General features: G+C 44.1%; 2 protein-coding genes across 5 annotated transcripts in view; both read left to right on the top strand.

Annotated features, from left to right (window-relative positions):
* Window positions 1-15,915, top strand: RNF135 (ring finger protein 135). Its single transcript, XM_084648382.1, has 7 exons — window positions 1-130; window positions 1,927-3,122; window positions 7,478-7,567; window positions 8,172-8,402; window positions 11,209-11,371; window positions 13,028-13,126; window positions 13,916-15,915. The coding sequence occupies exons 2-7, from the start codon at window positions 2,715-2,717 to the stop codon at window positions 14,449-14,451; spliced, it is 1,527 nt and encodes a 508-aa protein (XP_084504508.1). The 5' UTR covers window positions 1-130; window positions 1,927-2,714; the 3' UTR covers window positions 14,452-15,915.
* A 1,307-nt stretch (window positions 15,916-17,222) lies between these two features.
* The window catches only part of RHOT1 (ras homolog family member T1), a 44,563-nt gene continuing 39,882 nt past the window's right edge, over window positions 17,223-21,903 (top strand). The window contains exon 1 of one of the 4 annotated variants that reach the window (XM_084648133.1): window positions 17,223-17,410. In XM_084648133.1, the coding sequence (XP_084504259.1) occupies window positions 17,374-17,410 (37 nt within the window). In that variant the 5' untranslated portion in view covers window positions 17,223-17,373. Of the gene's footprint in view, window positions 17,411-18,288; window positions 18,412-21,903 lie in introns of those variants that run through there. The other 3 variants (XM_084648134.1, XM_084648136.1, XM_084648135.1) reach the window with 3 other exon arrangements.

The raw sequence follows: 21,903 nt of genomic DNA, 5'->3' as shown, positions 1-21,903 counted from the left end.
TGAATCAGTGCCAGAACTGGGGACAGGACTCAGGGGCCATGACTCCGAGGCCCTGATTCACCATTACCCTGCACCTTGTGTAGTTACTTCTGCCACTTCAAAGGGAACGAAGACACCCCAGCATCATGAGGTAGTGTTTTATCCCCACTCTGTGCCGGTGTCAATGAATATTGGGCAACAGTGAATTGGGGCTTTTGTCCTCTGCTCTAATCACAGAGAAACATTCTCTCCTCTCGCTGCTAGGGCTGGGTGAAAGTTCAGAGGGCTGGTCCAGTCAAGCAGCCGGACATCTGGATGTTTTTCTTTGTATCTGGACTGTTTTAGTCTGCAGATCAGGCTGGAAATCTTGCAAGCAAAATGTATGGTGAGGCTGCCTGCACTTACTGATATGTTCCAGCCTGCCTGAAACACCCAGAGTGGCTTGCTTTTCCTGCTGAAACGAGGAAGTGCCTGTAGGCCGGGGTGTGTGTGTGTGTGTGAAATGTTTCAACTGAACTCTTCTGAATCTCTGAGAAAAAGGTCTGGGTTGGATCCTCATTTTATTTATTTGAACGAGTTCATCATCATCTGGCCCTGAGCAATCTGCTTCTCAAGCTCTGCTTGTCCCTGTACCCCCCCCAATAACCTTGCCAGTGGAGCTGCCTCTGCCTCTCCAGGAGACCTGATTAATCAGGCTGGTTTCTGTTCACCCTCTTATTCCAAAATCTTTTAACAGGCTAATCCTGCATCCAGTGAAATCAATAGCACAGCTCCCGATTGACTTGAATGGTGTTTCAGGCCCTAGATCAGTTTTGAGCCACATGGTTTTACGTTCCTGGATTTTTGCTCTGAGTTTATCCAAACTAAACACTGTGAAGCCAAACCATAAAGCAACAATTCATTGATTTAAGGCCAGAAGGAACCACTAGATCATCTAGTCTGACCCCCTGGCTAACCCAGGCTCTAGAATTTCACCCAGGAAAGTCTAATGCGCTACCAAATATGCAGACCCACAAGAATTATGATCCACGCTGTATCTGATGATTGCTGGGGGCCGAAGATCTGCTGTATCACCAGCTGTGATCTGAGTTTTGTCATGAAACCAGGCAATTCACTCTCAGGAAATGAATGGATGCATTCTGAGCTTCAATAAACATTTTGTTGGGCCTCAAAAAGTTTTGCATGGCTGGTTTCATTTCTCTGTTCAAAATAAATTTAAGCCTGAACCAAATCCCGAGATCAGAGCTCCCCTGAACTTTGGGGAAGTTTGGGTCACATACTGAACTTAGGCTAAGTCCACACTGCAGTTGGAGGCATGATTGCAGCATATGTAGTTATCCCTGTGCTAGCTTTAATCTAGCTAGCACAGCTAAAAATAGCAATGAAGACAGAGCAGCATCGGCTTCAGTCTGGGCTAGCAATATGAGTACATACCTAGGTGTCTTGTGCAGATTAAAGCTAGTGTGGGTATGCCACCTGACCTGCAATCACCCCTTCAGTTGCAGTGTAGACATAACCTGTGTGGCTCAGACCCCGCTCTAACTTAAATCATAGTTTGGGTCTTCATTGTGATAGGACATGCTTACTGAGACATGCTTGTTCTATATGATTTCTCTGGGCAAGATTCTGATACTTGTGTTGAGTGGCACCATACTCCACAAATGATCCCATTGGTCAACCTCCTAGAGCTACTTCAGGCCTGTTCAGCACCCCAGAATCCTCCATAGTGCCAAGTGCTAAAGTCATGACTCCAACCCTGGCCCAGTGCAGCCTCTGTGGTCCACTGGGATCACTTGTGGAGTAGGCCCCATCAGTATGAGCAAAGAGATCAGAATCTGGCCCAATTTATTTTTATGTCTAGAGCTTTGTCTCTTGATTCCCATCCATCAGTTTGTTTTATTTTTGTCTCTTGCTTTTTATTTACTTTATCCCGCTTGTCTTTTCCAGTCCATTTTAAAACTGAACTGCTCTTTTCAACCTGTCTTTAACAAGAAGAATGGAGGAATCCCTGTACTGCTGGCTAAAGGTTTGAAGTAGACTGCCACAGAACTTGCAGATGTTCAGCTGCTTTCAGAATCAGGCTGATTGTGTGTGAAATGAAATGGCCACAAGAGAGCGGCAGAGGACAAGGAATGGGAGAACGGCTGGCTCTAGTTATTGACCAAGCTGAAAATGGATATGATACCTTTAAGGAGACATTTTTCTGAGCAGTCCTATTTCGGTTCACTTCCCCTTGAAGAGGCTTCTTGTATAATGAGACTCTTAAGCGGGTGATGATTAATTTCAGCCAGATCTCTTGTTGCTAACACTCAGTCCTGGGCAGCCAGGCTTTGTGTGTTTAGCAGAAGGCAGCTCATTGCATGACACTGAGACAAACACCCAAAACAAACTCGGAAGGAGGGAGGCATCTCATGGAAAAGCGTATTTCCAGCCAAAACCAGATCCCAGATCTGTACTGCCCCAAACTTGGAGAGGTTTGAGATCCTGATCTGCCTTTGTGATTGGAGCCCATCTCTATGGACAACTCCCTGTGAATATTATTATAGATCTAATGATTTAGATTATACAGTGGCAAATATTTGCCAAGATAGAATTCCGACCTGGGGTTGGACTCCTACGTAACAGACTGGTGAAAAGGGAATAGAGGGCTCCTCCCCCTCTGAGCTCACTGGTGGACAATCTTTCATAAGCATAAAAGAAACTGAAAGTTCTGTCTTTTCTCTCTCCTGGGGGCCATGGCGACTGCTGCTAATCCTGTCAAAAATCTCCAGGACGAAGTGACTTGTTCTCTTTGCCTGGACTATTTTAAAGACCCAATAATAATCACAAAATGTTCCCACAGCTTCTGCCGAGCCTGTATCACCCAGCACTGCAAGGACCCAGGAACCGATGTCCGCTGTCCTCATTGTAGGAAGAGCTTTCAGCAGGAAAACTTAATCTCAAACAGGCCGCTGGCCAACATGGTGGAAATAGTCCAGCAGTGTCTGAACAGAACTGCCAAAAAACAGGGAGAGGAAAGTGAGGCAGAGAAACACCAGGAAGTATTGAAACTCTTTGGTGAAGATGATCAAGAAGCCAGTGAAGCCTGGGCTCGGAATTCTCAAGCTGGGCTTCCCCCAGACAGGAGAGCATGGGAGACCAAGGTATTTACTGTGTGCTGCATATTTAAATAAATAATAATAATAAAGTAATCAATAATACCTAACACTTGTAAGAACTATAGGGCCTGATGTGGAGGGAGGGATAGCTCAGTGGTTTGAGCTTTGGCCTGCTAAACCCAGGGTTGTGAACTCAATCCTTGAGGGGGCCATATAGGGATATGGGGCAAAAATTGGGGATTGGTCCTGCTTTGAGCAGGGGGTTGGACTAGATGACCTCTTGAGGTCCCTTCCAACCCTGATAATGGTTCTATGTCAATTGGGAGTTGAGGGTGCTCAGCATACTCAGTAAGTACCTTGCAGGACTGGGCCATAATTCAGGATATACTTCCCCGGGGTTGTGAGAAGAGAGTTTGGCTATGTCTTTGCCAAAAAGTTAACACTGCTCTCACAACATTCATTTTGCATTTTCTGACTACTTTGTGTTTGCTTTCCCACATCACCATGACAGTAACGTTAGTGGGCAGATGTAAGGGAAACAGGAAGCCAGATTACTTTTCCTAAAGCAGCTTTTATTTCTGGTAACGACTAATGGCGTGAGGACCTGATCCAAAGCCCACTGAAGTCAATGGAAAGACAAAGGGGCTGTCCAGGTGTAATTGAGGTGCACTGTACATACCAAGGTACAACCATCTAACTAATACTACTTGACTGATTGGCACCTAGATATCGCAGTGATGGGCACACGTTGGGCCCAATTCAACTCTCATTGAAGTCAGTAAGAGTCATTCCATAACACCTCACTGTAGCAGTTCTCAACCAGGGGTCCATGGCCCCCTCAGGGGGTCTGCCAAGCAGTGCTGCCATTTGATTCACTGGGTCCCAGGGCAGAAAGCCAAAGCCCCGCTGCCCTGAACCCCGCCACACAGGGCTGAAGCTGAAGCCTGAGTAGCTTAGCTTTGCAGGACCCCCTGTGGTGTGGGACCCCAGGGCAATTGCCCTGCTTGCAACCCCCTAATGCTGACTCTGACTTTTATGTACAGAAAAACAGTTGTGGCACTGGTGGGCCATGGAGTTTTTATAGCATATTCGGGGGCCTCAAAGACAAAAGTTGGGAACCCCTCCTGCAGATAATCAAAACCACTCCACGTATTCAATGGGTGGAAGGAGTTAATGTTACCATGAGAACCTTGACATCTGCATTTCCTGCCCTTCTTGTCTTTCAGTTTTCAGCCTTAAAGTTATTTTAATGTCATCTTTTATTCATTTGCACTTTATTTCTTTTAAAAACTAAATAATTACTGATACGTGTCACAGTTGCCCCTAGAGATCTGAGCCAGGATCAGAGACCCTTGCACTAGGCTGTGTATAGACACACACAGTGCCCCTCCCCAAACAGCAAACAGTCCAACTAAAATAGCAAAGACAAGAAAAATACCTTAATCCCTCCAGGACTAATATACTGATTAAAAACTCGCTGTAGTGCAGGTAGCTTTGTCCAGCATGATTAATAATGGGTATATTGTATTTTTGGATCCACTTTTGTTGTAATCCTCTCTGCAGTTGCTCTTTCATTTCTTAATTTAAAAAATTATTATTTACTATTATGGGACCAAATAACAGCAGGTGAAATTTAGGGGCTCGAGACACTAAGTAACTAATTTATGGCTGCAGTGCCTTCATGGTATGAATTGCACCCACATTAAAATTCTGCAGCTCTGACAGGAGAGGCTCAGTTAGGTTGGGCTGAAAACCAGGCAGTTGGATTGATGTGGAACAGATATTCTGGAGAGGTAGATTTCCTGGGCTTGCCTCTCACAAATACATTAGTGGTGCAGGGTGACTTTCACAAGGCCAAACCTCAGCCACCTGGGAAAGTCTCTCCATGCAGGCCATGCTATTTTGGGGCACCACTGGCTTCCCTTTTGCGGGGAAGAGGTGTATTTAATCATTGTCCTTCGCCCAGTCTGTGTTTGTTGCCAAATCTAGTAGTGTTGTTGTTTCTCTTTTGCTCCCAAGGCCATGTGGATCGAATGCTAGTGTAGCGAATGATTTTGGACAGGGCGCTTTAGCAAATAATTCAGCCCCTGGGGAGATGTGTGTGTGGTTAAATTAGACTCACCTACCTTTGGTATAATGACAGGTTTCAGAGTCGCAGCTGTGTTAGTCTATATCCCCAAAAAGAACAGGAGGACTTGTGGCACCTTAGAGACTAACAAATTTATTAGAGCATGAGCGTTCGTGGGCTACAGCTCACTTCATCGGATGCAAAGAATGGAACATATAGTAAGAAGATATATATACAAACAGAGATGGTCCCACCTTCTTCTTACTATTCTATGCATCCGATGCAGTGCGCTGTAGCCCACGAAAGCTTATGCTCTAATAAATGTGTTAGTCTCTAAGGTGCCACAAGTCCTCCTGTTCTTCTTTCTACCTTTGGTATGGTGCTTGCAGCCTCTGGGGCAAGGTATCCTCCAAGCTGGGGCCCCACGGAGTGAGGGAGAGAAGGGGAGGGTGTTTGCAGCCCCTCCGGGCTGGAGTTGGGCGGGAACTTTGCAGCCCCTGAGGGGGATCCCACGCCTGGCGGGGTGGATGGGTCTGCAGCTCCTAATGCAGAGCCCCCTCCCCTGCCTAGGCGGGGCCCAGGGGAAGGAGGGCGGAGCTGGCCCTCCCCAGCCATGGCTGCGCTGCCTGTATGGCTGGGTCCCGGCGACCTCAGGTGCCCCATCTGCCTGGGGCTGCTGCAGAGCCCGGCCACCCTGCCATGCGGCCCCAGCTTCCAGCCAGCAGCACCTGCCCTCTGGCCCGGCTCTGTCTGCGCCCCTGGCTTGTCCTCCCCCAGCTCATTTCCTGGTGCCGGGGAGCTGTCTACTTGAGGGTCCTCATCAGCCAGCTGCTGCTGGCCACTCATTCCACCCTGTCTCCCTGGCTCTCCCAGCCCTCTGCTGTGGATCCTGGGTGGAAGCAGGGATAGTCAGGAGCCCTGTGGCAGTGACTCTCAACCTTTCCAGAGGACTGTCCCCCTTTCAGGAGTCTGATTGGTCTTGTGTACCCCCAAGTTTCACCTCATTTTGAAACGACTAAAAATACAAACGGTCACAGAGCACTAGTACTGACAAATTGCTCCCTTTCTCGTTTTTTACCATATCATTATAAAATAAATCAACTGGAATATAAATATTGTCCTTACATTTCAGTGTATACAGAACAGTATAAACAAGTCATTGTCTGTATGAAATTGTAGTTTGTACTGATTTTGCTAGTGCTTTTTATGTAGTCTGTTGTAAAACTAGGCAAATATTTAAGTGAGGTGATGTACCCCCGGAAGATCTCTGCGTACCCCCAGGGGTACGCATACTCCTGCTTGAGAACCACTGCCCTATGGGACCCCCCACAGGTAGGGGGCTGAGGAGAAAAGGAGCAGCTACCCAGCACCACTCTGAGTTCTGCTGGAGAGGGTTGGTTAGAAAGACTGTACTGCTGGGCCGTCTGTGTCATGTAGTACCTTGTGTCAAAGGCTGCAGAGAGGTCCCGTCTTATGAGCATGGAGATCTTATCTGACTTCAGTGGCCATATGAGCATGGAGATCTTATCTGACTTCTTATTCACCACAGTTGCAGCTCCATGAGGATAAGAGCAGTGAAAGATACAGTTATTATTAACTATTATGAATATTTATTATTTGGATAGTGGTAGCATCTAGGAAGCCCCCATCAGAGATCAGCTTTAGGCACCCCATTGCTTTAGGCACCCTACACAAAATACAATGAAGAGACAGTCCCTACAGTCTCTGGCCCTGGTCCAACAAGGCAGTTAAACTCATGACAAAATTTTAAGTATGTGAGTAGTTCCATCAACTTCAGTGGGATTAGCGTCGTGCTTAAAGTTAGGTTTCAGAGTAACAGCCGTGTTAGTCTGTATTTGCAAAAAGAAAAGGAGTACTTGTGGCACCTTAGAGACTAACCAATTTATTTGAGCATGAGCTTTCATGAGCTACAGCTCACTTCATCGGATGCATACCGTGGAAACTGCAGCAGACTTTATATACACACAGAGATCATGATGCACTCACAGAGTGAGTCTCTGTGTGTATATAATATCATGATCTCTGTGTGTATATAATGTCTGCTGCAGTTTCCACGGTATGCATCCGATGAAGTGAGCTGTAGCTCACGAAAGCTCATGCTCAAATAAATTGGTTAGTCTCTAAGGTGCCACAAGTACTCCTTTTCTTTATGCTTAAAGTTAATTATATACTGCTTAAATACTTTGCAGGACCTGGGGCTCAGTAAGGCAGTGTTAACAAGGCACAGGTTTTTTTCCCACCATGGCCTTTAATCCTATCACATTTTCTACTGGGGTTCTATAAATAAACATTCATATGTTTCACTTTAAAGGCAAAATTGGAAATAAGTGAGGTCTCCAAGCAAATTGAAATAGCCCAAGATGCCATCAGCAGCAGCAAGCAGGCCAGCGCTGAAATGAATGTATGTATACACATGATCAACCCCTCTTAATTTATGCGTTTACCCATCACTGAGAGATGCATGACCACCTTTATTTAGGACCACATGGGGCAAGGGGTCTGCCCAGGATCATCCACCTGTGCGTCCACCTTTTACTCCTGCACCCCTGGTGGTGTTCTCTGAGGAGTGTTGGATATGGCATCAGCTGTTATTATAACTATGCTCCGGAGCTGGTCAGAGTGGTTGCTCCTATCTTATGGATGCTATTTGCCTCTTTTGCCTGCCTCCGAGGAGTTGCATGTGATATGTCTGTGCCTCTCACAGCCCTGAGTGCAAGGGACTGAGCTAGAATCTCAGTCTCCGTGTTACGACACTGGCTGAGGACTGCTGTCCTTTCAGTAGCCCAACTCTGTATTCCTTGAGCAACCCAAAACTCCCATTGCAGCCAATGCAGGATTTTGCCAAGTATGTGTATTTATTAAGAGCACTGTCTTCCTCTGAATAAAAATAATCGTGCTGAAATGAAGTGGTCACTTGCCAGAGCCGGTTAGATCAGGCTTTAGATGCTGATGTTCCTCACCTCCTTGTTGCTAACAGAACTCACTCCACATCTGCTACCTTTCAGGAATACGTGTCTCATATCAAAGGCTTGATTACTGAAGACTTCTGTGCCATGAAACAGTACCTTGAAACACAAGAGAGAGCCACACTGATGGTCATTGGACAAGAGCAACAAGTGACTCAACAGAAAATAGAAGAAATGATTGGCCATCTCACTGCGAAATTGAACATGCTCACAGAAATCAAAACCCAGCTGCAGAACAGGCTGCAAAATAACACGATGGAGCAGATGAGCGTAAGTAGAAATCTGTGGGCCAATGAGCATGTACTGGGCATGTGCAACTTTCACTACCTGCATTAGTGCTCTTCCTCAGACTTCCCAATGCTGCGCTCTCACTGGTGCAGAACAACCAGGGTAGTAACAGTGAGAGCAGTAGTGTAGATCGGATGCTGCCATTTAGACCTGCTCTGAGCAGGGTTAGACAACACGGGAGTTACAGCGCCAGCAGCTGGTCTAAGTAGGGCTCCCACCACGGCGGCTACTGGGAGAGCTTACAGGTGAGGAATTTGAAAAAAAAAAAAGTGTTGACCGACCTTCTGGGTGCAGATTCAGAACCAAAGGTTTTTTTTGTAGAGGGAGGCAAGCTTGTTTGTATGGTGGCTTAATGAACAAGTCTTTCATCTCTAGAGACTGGTGTTTTTAAATACAGCTCTCACTCAAATCCAAAGCAAAGATAAGATCCAATTATTCGGTTCTATTTCCCTTTTACAGACAAAGGGCATGTTTACATATAAAAGTATAAGAGTCTTATAAAATCATTAAATATATATTAAATGTGCTTTTGAAAACTGCCTGCCCAGAGCTCCTAACAGAGCCCATTTTGACACCACTTTGACACCGCTCTTGCAGAGCATTTTTGGGGGATAGCAGGAGGAAGGCACAATGGTGCTGAGTAGCCAGACCTTGGGCCTGGGCATTACCATTAGAACCACTGGGAGAAGGGAAATCAACACTGGATCCTGCACCTGGATCCAGATGTACAAAAAGCCACAATCTGACAATTGAGAAAGAAGACTGTATTAGTTAAAAAAACAACCTGGTTTAGAGGAGAAATGAAGGTAGCTATTAAAAAAATATATATATATAACAAATGGAAGAAAGAGGAATATAAATCAGAAGATAGGAATTGTAGAAAAGTGATAAGGGAAGCAAAGTGATGAAAGAAGAAATATATGACCAGCAGAGTCAAGGACAATAAGAAGGAGTTTTTAAAGTTTATTAGGATAAAAAATAATCCTAATGATGGTATTGGTCCATTACTAGATGGAAATTGTTGAATTATTAATAATAATACAGAAAAGGCAGAAATGTTCAATAAATATTTCCATTCTGTATTAGGGAAAAAGAAGAGATGATGAAATCATGTCATATGATAAGCCTCTTCCCATTCCACTAGTATCTCAGGAGGATCTTAAACAACAGCTGCTTAAGTTAGATATTTTTAAATCAGCAGGTCTAGATAACTTGCATTGAAAAGCTCTAAAAGAACAGGCTGAGGAGCTCACTGGTCTCTTAACTTTGATTTTCAATAAGTCTTGGAACACTGGGGGGAGTGGGTTCCAAAAAACTGGAAGAAAGCTAATTTGTAAATATTTTAAAGGGGTAAATAGGATGACCCAGGGAATTATAGGCCTGTTGGTGTGATGTTGATCTGGGGCAAGATGGAAAAGGCGATATGGGATTCAATTAATAAAGAATTAGTGGAGGGTAATTAATTAATGTAAATCAGCACGGGTTTATAGGAGACAGATCCTGTCAAACTAACGACATCTTTTTTTTTATGAGATTACAAATTTGGTTGATAAAAGTAATAGTGCTAATGTTATATACTTAGACTTCTGTAAGGCATTTTACGTGGTCCTGCACAACATTTTGTTTAAAAAACTAGAATGATATAAAATTAACATGGCACACATTAAATGGATTAAAAACTGGCTAACTGATAGGTCTCAAAATGTAATCACCACTGAAAGGTGATTGTTTCTAGTGGGGTTCTGCGGGGATCAGTTCTTGGCCTTATGCTATTTAACCGGCTAACATAATTCTTGGATGCATAAACAGGGGAATCTCGAGTAGGAGTAGAGAAGTTATATTACCTCTGTATTTGACACTGGTGCAAATGCTGCTGGAATACTGTGTCCAGTTCTGGTGTCCACAATTCAAGAAGGATGTTGAAAAATTGGAGAGGGTTCAGGAAGAGCCAGGAGGTTGATTAAAGTATTAAAACACAAACCTTATGATGAAAGGCTCAAGCAGCTCAATCTATTTAGCTTAACAAACAGAAGGTTAAGTAGTGACTTGATTACAGTTTATAAATACCTACGTGGGGTACAGATATTTGATAATCGGCTCTTCAATCTAGCAGAGAAAGGTATAACAAGATCTAATGGCTGGTAGTTGGAGCTACATAAATTTAGACTGGAAATAAGGATGATTAACCATTGAAACAATACCAAGGGTTGTGATGAATTCTCTGTCATTGGCAATTTTTACATTTTTAAAGTTTGGAATATTTTTCTAAAAGATATGCTCTACTCATTTTTTCAGGGACGTTCTATGGCATGTGTTATACAGGCGATCTTACTAGATGATCACAGTGATCTCTTCTGGCATTGGACTCTATTAATCTAAGACTGATTAGTTTTCAGAAACTCTAATTTCTCCCCCCAGATTTCTAGAGTCTGAGAAGAAAGTCTAGAGAGAAAGAAATCATATCTGTGGGGGTCGGGTGGCTGTTTATTTAGACAAACTATGATCTGACTACAGAGACAAGTCACTGTATGAGTTCTGTTGGAGAAAATATGTTATTTTCATTTTTGATCAAGAACATCTCTTTCAATATTTTCAGCAGGGTTTCAGGTTCTTCTCCTCTGATCACAATATTATAAAGAAAACTCTCTCTGTAAAGTATAAGATTTCTGGAGAGCTTACTGGTACTTTCCTCTCCTGACTTTATGAAGTCACCAGAAATTCTTGATGGAATTATTGCCATTTGTTTAGCTCAAGCTACCCTTGCATTCATCTTTTCTGTCGTTGTTAGGATACATCATCCAAAAGAGAAATTTACATAGGCTCTCCGATAATAATGAATAAAATTACTCTTGATGCTAAGAAGATTTGTGTTGTCACAAGTGCTGTAGAAGAGCTCAAGAAGCAATTGGAAATGTTAATATTGAAGAAATATCCTGCCCAGCTGCCACAAGGTACATTTACTTTATTTGTGTCTTCTTTTGTTGTGAAACCTCTTGACTTGTTACAGGACTTGATCGTACAAGGTGCTGCTGAGCAACTCCTGGAGGGTCTGTGCACTGTCACCTCTCTTTGAAGTCAACACCTTGTTCGGCACCTTGTTTGCAGGGTTGTACTTATATTACGTAGAGGGACACTGCTAGGAAGTTTGGGCTCAAAATGTAAGATTTGTTTTTAAAAAGTATTGCTGAGTATAATAGAAATAGAGAGGTGTTTGTAGCATTTTTTAAAACTCTGGGGTTTTTTTTGAGGTGGAGGGAGTGTTCCAAATTCCCTTACAGTTTTGAAGACCAAAATAATAATGTGCTATTCCATGGACCATGGGAACCAGAAAGTGAAACTGACTAGAAGCAATTTGGAAACAGATCAGTTATGTTTCATTCTCTGTTTACTCTTTTAGATATCAATGTTAAACGATTTTCCTAAAAGAAATGCTGACCAGAAGTAGAGTCTTTACTAAGAATGGGCCAAATTCCCAAGTTCTTGCTCACAGAGAGTTGTGCTTTAGCAAGGACTTTGGGATTTGGCTCAATATTTGCTCATGTTCCTAGTACAGTTCTTATGCTTAAGAAGGGGGCCTATCCACGTAGCAGATGATTAGGAGAACTTCAACCTAAGGACCACAGGCCTAGAGTAGAAATGATTACTTATAAAGCACTATGTGCTAGGTGCTGTACAAACAGAAATAAAGACATGGTCCCTGCCCTAAACTTTTCAAATGCAATAAGAAACTGAACGAGAGTCTCATTTCCCCATTAATGAGAAAACTTCAGAATAATGTAACCAAGAGGGAGTTAGCTGTGAGCAGATCCTCCCTAGTGAATGTTTCCAATGAGTAGTCTCTTTTGATTTTTTGTTATTCTCCTTTCAAGTATAGTCTTTGTACTGTGGGGACTGGGGTACCAGTTCTGCAAACACTTATTCACATGCTTAATTTTAAGCATGCATATAGGTGTTTGCAGGATTGGGACCCTATGCAGCAGGCAGCAACAGAAGTACAAAGTATTAACATAAAAGCAAAGTTGTTTCCAAAACACTTGTGCCAAAAAACCTTTCACCAGAACTGTACAGATTAATGTTGAGAGTGACTCAGATGTACAAAGAGAGTTCCAAGTGGCAGTCTTGCAAATTTGCATTACAGTGTTACTTCAAATCACAGAGACAGTTCCATGAGTGGAAGTATTGAATGTTTTAGAAATACTCATGCAATTACACATACCACAGTGTTGAGCACAGTATAGGAACCTGTATAATAGAGAGTTAATTTGTGATTACTTGTACAAATCATGCCTAACTGGTCTGTTACACATCTAATTGGTCATATGTAGGTACAGTGACTGCACCTGCATGCAAAATGTTTTGATAATTATGGATGTAAAATATATATACCAACTGCACAAATATCTTTGCATGAGTAATTGCATACACATTCATCTAGAAATGTAGGTCAGAGAGCCTTTTTAAAAATGCCAGCTATTATATTTTTCCTATTTGACATGTACAGTAACTATTAGCCATTGCAACTGTATTTTGGTTCATGAATCTGTTGTTTGCCTTTTATTCAAAGAAACCCCTAACAGAAAGATTTTTTTTCCCTCCACATTTATTAGAACCTGTAGCTTTGCGTCAGGAGAGGAGTGTCTGTTCCACATCTGTGGTGTCTGCATTTGACAATCCAGAACCGGTTATTTCAAGTCAGTTTTCTCAGTGTAAGTATGTAAACCAATGTGACCACTGGATAGCAATATTAAAATGAAGGATTTTAGAATGTTCACCAACAGGGCCAGACCCTCACCTGCTCTGATTTGGTGTAGCTTCATTGATGTAAGAGGAGCAATGCCCATTTACACCAGCTAAGGATCTGGCTATTTACTTTTCAATAAATTATTTATTTTAAAAGAAGAAATTTTCACAACATAATACAAAGTACTGAATCTGTAGCTTAACCACTATTCAAACATATCAGTCTAAAAACTATACGGTAACTTGTTCAAATGAACTCGTGTTTACTTCGATTCTGATGGGGGTGGTAAGTATTCCATTTATATCGGTAATGGGATCATTGTGTTGTAAGACTGTGATTGGGGACAGAGTCCAAGTTGTAGGTACCCTTAGCGTCTGCTGAAGTCTGTGAGCCAAATCCAGAGTCCTTAGTGAGTTTTTTCTCAGTACTGGCAGTCAGTCAGTGGAGTTTGCTTGAGTAAGGACTGGGCCCTGGATTTGGCCCCTGGAATTCAGTGGGAATTAATGGTTCTCAGCAATTTGCTGGACCAGGCAATTTATGAATTAATTATTAATATTATTATTATTATTTTGTTAAGCTTCAGTGTTTGCTCACTGCTAGAAAGCTGGCATTTGGATTACCCTAATGGGGTACACATCCAGCAGTATGCAGAGGGCACTTCAACTTTTGGCTGTGTTTCACCTTTGTTGAAAATGTTTCATTGCCCAGTCTCCTTGGTGCCTTCAGGTTAGAAATTTTCTATTATCTATTCTAGGGGCAGTGAACGTGACCTTTGATCCCCAAAGAATCCATCGTAACCTGGAGATCACATCTGAGAATAAGAAAGTGATTGTATCCCGTTTTCCACCTCCTTATGAACGAACTCCCAAGAGATTCTGCCTCAGCCAAGTGATGTGTTCTCAAAGTTTCTCTGAAGGACGCCATTATTGGGAAGTAAGTACCAAGGACAGCGGCGGATGGGCTGTTGGAGTTGCTGACGGAAATATTGGTAGAACAGATCAGCTGGGGAGAACTGAACTATCCTGGTGTGTGGAATGGACTGGTAAGAATAAACAGTTGTCAGCATGGCACAGGAACCAGGAAACCCAGTTAAGTGAAGACAGACCCTTGAAGGTTGGAGTTTTCCTTGATCTTGCAAACAAGCACCTGTCATTTTATTCTCTCACTCATAAAGAAACACTCTTGCATACATTTGAAATCAATATCCTACATCCTGTTTACCCTGCTTTCTGGCTGTATGGTTTGGATGAAGAAGGATCCTTAACTATAAATCATATCAACAGGGACTAGTCTGCAGTTCTTATGGAAACTGAAGATTTAAGCTGTGAATTTCAGGGTTGCAAGAATAGAGCTCTTATAGAGCTTTATGTTTTGGATGTGAGGCTTTTATATCATGATGCAGGGCTACCATCTCTAGCATAGTGGGAAGGTAACAGCTGATATGTTTTCTTCTTCTGCTTTTCTCTCTTTTCTCCCTCCTTGTTACAAATCCTGCCTGATCTGCCCTGTCTTTGTTAAAGCAGGGTCTGGGGGTGTTATGTTTAACTCGGTTACACTCCCTGTTTTCCTGCACCTTAACTTAGCTTAACTTTTTGCTCAAGCACAGGCCACAATTGTGTCTTCTCATAAAGCTTTAGGTAGAGTCAAACCTCAGAGCTATTGTATGTAAAACCCTGAATGTAGCTGTTCTTAACGGTTCCCAGTCAGCTTGAAAAAGAGAGTACCTACATTTTCATGGCACACAAACATTTAATACACTCAAAAACATTGTTAATAATATTTGGAATACTTAGGAATAATTTCTCTGAAGCTATTTAGTAATAAATCTCCTGTGTTTGCCATAGAGACCTCCCTGCTTTGTTGCTGTTACATATATCTAAATGCAAGGCTTTAACATACATTTACACTTCTGTACCTGGGTACACACATTCCTCTGTGATCTTCTTTCAGAGATGATATCTCAAATGCTATAGTGTCTAATGACTGCCACACCCTACGTCTGCATATTTTTGGTCCCTTCTAGCTGAGTTGCCCTGTCCTGCACTTGTGCACAGATGTAGTATTCAGACAAAAGTCTGTCTTCTCCCCATTGCTTTCTCTCCCCTTTCTTTGGGCCCTGCAAAATTCAAATGCTGCAGTACAGAGTACATTGACATGTGCCAAAGTGTTTGTAAGATCAAGGCCCTAAGAGTAAAATTTTGCTCTCTGATCTTCATGGAGGATCTAGGCTCCAATATTTGCGTATTTCCAACAGTGAAGATTTCTGCACGGTTAGGGAAAGCAGAACATTGGCGTTTACGGCCTTGATCTCGTAAACATTTACAAATATGCTTAACTTTAAGCACAAGTCTTCCCCCTGACTGAAGTCATTAGGACAACACTTGTGCTTAAAGGTAAGCACATTCATAAGTTTTTGCAGGAATCTAGGAATGTAGGTCTGTTGTGTGGATCCGAGAGATGATGCACATGGGATGACATGCAGGTTAATTGGCCCGGGCACATAACCACAGTGATATTTCTTTCCCCAAGTTGACTTGGAAAAGAGAGAAAGAGCAGCAACAAAGTGGGGAGCATACTGAACAGGATTTGGGCATTTCTAATTTCCCAAATGCAGGCTGATCGCGGCAGCTCCAGGACTGTAATTTGTTATTCTTTGTAAAATAACCCTCCCGTATAATCTGAAAATGGGCACTTTACATTGGTTCTGGCTTTTCATACATACCATCTGCATGTCTCATTTGCTGTCTTTTACTTTGTGTCATTGATGTGGATGATATTTTTATTAAAATATATGAAAATCTGAGTGTGTGTCTTTCATTACTGAAATCCAAATCACAATCCCATTGAAACCAATGGCAAAATTCCAAATGACTTTGATGGAATCAAGATTTAGCCCTTAGGACCTAAACCTGTTGCCTTTTCTCTGGCAAAACTCTCATTGACTTCAATAGTTTTACACCTGAGTAAGGAGTGCTGGCTTTGGCTGTTAGTTTCTAGGTTACACATACAAAATGAGGGAAGGTTACACAATACTACAGTCAGTGTGTTGTATTTCACGTGATAAACTGCAGTGTGAATGCCTGATTGGTATTTAATGGGCACTTTTTATTCAAGTTTCTGATTATTGTAACTAAATGACCCATTACCAGATATCAGAGTAGCAGCCGTGTTAGTCTGTATTCGCAAAAAGAAAAGGAGGACTTGTGGCACCTTAGAGACTAACCAATTTATTAGAGCATAAGCTTTCGTGAGCTACAGCTCACTTCCTCAGATGCATATCGTGGAAACAGTTTCCACGATATGCATCTGAGGAAGTGAGCTGTAGCTCACGAAAGCTTATGCTCTAATAAATTGGTTAGTCTCTAAGGTGCCACAAGTCCTCCTTTTCTTTTTGCCATTACCAGATACTTCTCTTTGTCTTTGTAAAATAGAAACACCATTGGAGGACACATTACCGCCTAGGCCTGTGGGAAACATGGGGGCACAAACAGAGGTGGAAACAAAGGCCACAGAACATTTACGCCTGCAGGGTCCAGTTTGTGTGGTGTTGACCTGTGGTGCACAGGTGGCACCGGGGGGACTCTTGCCCCTCACACTCGGCTGAGAAGGAGGACTCCTCTGTGCATCCTGCTGGTTCGAGACGCATAGATGGTCTCTTTGCCCTGAGGGACAGCAGTGGCCCAGGGTCCCCCGTGTTTGAAATTCTCCTCCGCCAGCCCTGGACTCAGTGTGAAGAGAGCGCGGAAAGACCCGCCCAACACACACAGACACACTCATGTTCCAGACGTGCCTGCTCCATGGGCGGCCATACGGAGCCCCTCAGCGTGGGAGGCACACAGAGCAGGGACAGGCTGTCTACACTGGGGGTGAGTCTGTCTGACACAGCCTGGACAGACAGATTCACTCATTCCCAACACAGACACCCTCAGCACAGGCGCTCCACCGCCGTCCCCGACCCTGGCCCGGCCAGCAGAGCCCCGCGCCTAGTACTGGCCCCTCACCGCCAGGGGGCGCGCTCGTTCTCGCGCGCTCATGCTCTTTCCTCGCGCTAGCGTGTCCCGCTCGCCTTGCCGTAGCCGCTGCCGCCGGGGGGCCGGAGGACGGAGCCGGCTGAGGGGGCCGGAGCGTGCTGGAGGCCAGGCCAGGCCGCAGCCTCCCCTCCGTAACCCTGATGCGAGCGGGACCCGGAGCCTGGGCCCAGGCTGTGGGGAGATGAAGAAGGACGTGAGGATCCTGCTGGTGGGAGAACGTGAGTCGGGGAGGGGGAGGGGTGCTGGGGCGGGCAGGAGGGTTGGGGCTGTGGGGGAAGGGAGACGGGAGGGGAGGTGGGGGTTAGAGGGGTGTGGGGGACGGGGGCTGAGGGGCGGGGAGGCGGGTGTTAGAGGGGTGTGGGGGAGGGGAGGGACGGGGGCTGAGGGGCGGGTGTTAGAGGGGTGTGGGGGAGGGCAGGGACGGGGGCTGAGGGGCGGGGAGGCGGGTGTTAGAGGGGTGTGGGGGACGGGGGCTGAGGGGCGGGGAGGCGGGTGTTAGAGGGTGTGGGGGAGGGCAGGGACGGGGGCTGAGGGGCGGGGAGGCGGGTGTTAGAGGGGTGTGGGGGAGGGGAGGGACGGGGGCTGAGGGGCGGGGAGGCGGGTGTTAGAGGGGTGTGGGGGAGGGGAGGGACGGGGGCTGAGGGGCGGGGAGGCGGGTGTTAGAGGGGTGTGGGGGAGGGCAGGGACGGGGGCTGAGGGGCGGGGAGGCGGGTGTTAGAGGGGTGTGGGGGAGGGCAGGGACGGGGGCTGAGGGGCGGGGAGGCGGGTGTTAGAGGGGTGTGGGGGAGGGCAGGGACGGGGGCTGAGGGGCGGGGAGGCGGGTGTTAGAGGGGTGTGGGGGAGGGCAGGGACGGGGGCTGAGGGGCGGGGAGGCGGGTGTTAGAGGGGTGTGGGGGAGGTAGGGACGGGGGCTGAGGGGCGGGGAGGCGGGTGTTAGAGGGGTGTGGGGGACGGGGACTGAGGGGCGGGGAGGCGGGTGTTAGAGGGTGTGGGGGAGGGTAGGGACGGGGGCTGAGGGGCGTGGGGGGAGGCTGCTGCCATCTGTGCTCATCGTTAGTTCGTGTTTATGGGTGGAGAGGCGAGGGGGGGGGATTCCTCCCTTTCCCAGGGCTCCCTCACGCCCTGGCTTGGAGATGGGGGTCATCTCAAGGCAGCCCTCAGAGGCTGGTGACCAGGAGCCCTGCTTTGTGTGTGGGTCGCCGAGACCATCCTTCGTAAGGTATAAAATCGCGCCCCCCCCCCCCGCCCCAGGCCCACCGTGCAGACTGCCCCGCCCGCAGCCGGCAGATCTCTTCTCCCTGGCATAGTGAGGGGAGAAGAGGTAGCTGAGTGCCACGGGGATGGTTCTGTTGTGCACGTTAAACAGCTTAATTAAAACTACCCCAGGAATAAAATAGGTCGTGTAGGAGGCTGTGCGTATCCAATTAGTTTGCAATTACCGGAGTGAATTTTTTACAGCCCTTTGCTAGGCAGATACCCAACTCATAGCCTATCACAAAACTTTGCATGCATAGTTTGCATACTTCCCAGCTGGCCGTTACAGAGTTCAAGTATCTGGTGGTGGCCCAGCCCGGGATTGAAAGTATAGTAAGGCATTTTTTATATTCTGAATTTGGAAATTGCAAACACTTCTTTAAATATGGTTATCAGATGGGCACTGTGGTCTTGTGGTTAGAACAGGGGATTGGGAGTCCAGATTTCTGGTTTCTGCCATTGATTCATTGTGTGACCTTGAACAAATCCCTTGAACTCTTAGCCAAACATTTGGGAAAATGGGAGCCTAAATTTAGGTCCCTAGGTCCATATTTAGACACCTAAATCAGAGGCCTAAGTTTCAAATGTGCTGAGCATACAGTATATCCCACTGAAATTAATTTGTAAAGCACTTTAGGGTCCTTGGAAGCAGAAGTACTATGTGAGTGATAAGTATTTAATATAATACATAATTATATTAAGAATTCACAGTAGTTCTTCCTTGAAAGGTACTGCTAACATAATTTCCCTGGCAACTGTAGGCCTAGCATGGTTTGTAAAATTATTTTATAGTGTGGTAGGTCATGTCTACATTGTATGCGGAAACTTTTAGGGCCTTTCTAGAGAACAGTGTTACAGCATGATTCTCTAGAAATATGTTAATATGCTTTCAAATCTCAATGTAAATAAAGACAATACATGGCCAGATTTTAAAATAACAAGTTTATTTGGCTTTAAATATATTCTTATTCACTTGAATATACAGCTGAATTTTTCCTATGTGACTTCTTTTCAGAACCTGTCCCTAACCGCGTTTCTTTGTTACTAGCTTCTGTAACACAACTGTGAGAGGTACCACTGCCGGCCAAGCTGACTTGCTAATTCACAGACAGTACAGAGTTTAAAATTGGGTTGAATCTAGGTGAAGCTCGCTCTGTATGGAAACAGGCTGCAAGTTTTAAATTAAACAGTCTTTCATATATTGGCATTGGATGGAATTATCAAAAATCTATATAGCTAGTGGATTAGGTAGAAAATATATAGGCTAAAGTCATGTATATTGTTATAAGATGTTCATTGTTGTACAGTATTAGATTAAATGTTATATAACTTGCAGAAGACATGTTTATAATGTTAGAAATGAGGACTATTCAGAGATAAAAACATGGTTGGGAGAAAAACCTAATTGCAAATGTTGAAAATTGAAAATGTGCTTAGTGTATTTTTAGTAGAAAAACAACCAGAATATTTCAATGTGACAGATCTACAGTAATGAAAAATTGAGTATTTTGCACTGGTTCTGCTACAGTGATTTAAGTACAGATGCAACACAAGGCTCAGTTCATATCTGATAAATGGGCACAGATCATGTTTTGTAGGTGATATGTGTTCCTGCATTTCAAAGACCAGGACTGAGCTGAAAGCACAGACCTTGTTTGACTTCTATACTGGGGGCCGGGGGCAGCTCCAGTCAGGCCAGTGAGGCTGCGCGTGGGGGGCAAATTGCACACTTGCCTGAGGCTTGCAGTTTGGGGGGGGACACAATGCCTTCCCGGCCCCTCCCCCCAAACTACCCCTTTGGCTGGAAGTGTATTGGGTTGCTGAGGTATGGGTTTTTTAAGAGATGCATAATTGATAGTAATGGGAACTGTATTGTATCGATAATAATACATACATACAGCATGGGTTGTTCAAACATCTCTACCAATATTCCTTAACTGTTTATTTTTTAGGGACTGTTTCTAATAGAGGTGTAAAGTTAGTTCAGTCTACGTGCTTATTTGAATATTGGCTTGTCAGCTGAAACTGCCAGTTATATTAATGGTAGTGAGTTTTTTTGTTTGTGATGTGGACACATCCATTGGACTGGAACCACAATTCATTTCACCTAGGCCAAAAAAGAGCCATTGGATGGTAATACCAGTCTGTGTCAGATTCAGATTGTGACATAAGGAGTGAAAACCATTGTATTCTAGTGTACCCCCACATTCATTCAGTCCCCATTGCCATGGTTTGCATTAGAGGCTTTTTTTTGTAAACCGAATACTGGGATCCAAAATAGCCAACCTGTCATTAATCTTTAATAGCCATTAATTTGCAGAGAAGTTCCAAAATGCTGTTTTTAAACTTCATGATGTGAGAGGTTTAACTGTCATGCTCAGAAAAGAGAGAATCCAGGTTAAACATTTAACAATACCACACAACTTTTTATAGTAAATCTAACTGACAGATAAGCTATTATCGCTAAGACTAAATAAACAATAAAACTAAATTATAAAGATAAATGTTCAACCCAGATTTAAGCAGAATAAATTTAGTTTCCTGCATCTCAAGCAGTAGAACTCCAGAGAAACAAGACAATAGAGGCTTCACCAGATCAAACATTCAGGCAAATTTTGCCATGACACAGATTTTCCTAAGCCATTCTGTAAAAACAAAATGCAACCCAGCCAGGAATGTTACAAATCAAGTCAGTGAAACGTTTGGGACCTAGAGCCCATAACACCATATGAGTGAGGAGATCTTTAAAATTGATGCTGCGCTTGTTCTGCAACCATGTTCTTCATCAGTTAAAATTATGCAAAATCTTATCAGTTAAACCAGCTCTTAAAGAATTGCAGCAGTCTGTTGTTTTTTTTTTTAAAGTAATGGCATTTCCACTCAGTTATTGGAACAGTAGTTCTTTCCTTGCCTGCAAATAACCCAGCTAATACCATGAGGTCCTGGTCCATGGGCTAGGGCTCCCAGGCACTATGGTAATACAACTTATTATTATTAATAATAATCCAGAGATCCCCACACCTTTATCCTGTGGAGACCCCTTACTTTCATTACAGTTATGCTCCCCTCCCTTTCTAGAAGGGTGTGCATGCAACCTCTGAGGCCAATGCAAAATTTTCTCCCTGAATCAGCTATCAGGAGGCTGAAGTGTAGCAGGAGGAGACTCTTGTTAAATGAAGGAAGATTGAGACTAAAATTAACAGAATTTATCAATATTTATCAATATTCTATACATAGCAAAGCAATTTGTGGTCACATATCTATCTTGAAATATAAATGTAGATTTCTTCTTGCCTGATGAATCTGAAACAGTTTAGTAGTTATCAAGGGAAATAGCTGATAGTAACTTGGAGCCAACATGGTAATTAGGTTCAACAAAAAAAATATTCTGTTTCATTAGAGATATGAGTTTAAGGAAATTACCTGACATTTAGGACTGGACATTGCAAAGATATGT

The sequence above is a fragment of the Lepidochelys olivacea genome (genome assembly GCF_965140295.1).
Source record: "Lepidochelys olivacea isolate rLepOli2 genome assembly, chromosome: 14".
Taxonomy (NCBI): Eukaryota; Metazoa; Chordata; order Testudines; family Cheloniidae; genus Lepidochelys; species Lepidochelys olivacea.
Note: the sequence above shows the minus strand (reverse complement) of the source record. Positions and strands in the feature narration are given on the sequence as shown.

What these genes read in the sequence shown, in the direction of transcription:
- RNF135 (XM_084648382.1), top strand. Translation starts at nt 2,715, where the DNA reads ATGGCGACTGCTGCTAATCCTGTCAAAAATCTCCAGGACGAAGTGACT. An exon ending in AGGCCAGCGCTGAAATGAAT is followed by an intron (nt 7,568 to 8,171) that starts GTATGTATACAC and finishes GCTACCTTTCAG; the next exon opens with GAATACGTGTCTCATATCAA. An exon ending in TTCAAGTCAGTTTTCTCAGT is followed by an intron (nt 13,127 to 13,915) that starts GTAAGTATGTAA and finishes TATCTATTCTAG; the next exon opens with GGGCAGTGAACGTGACCTTT.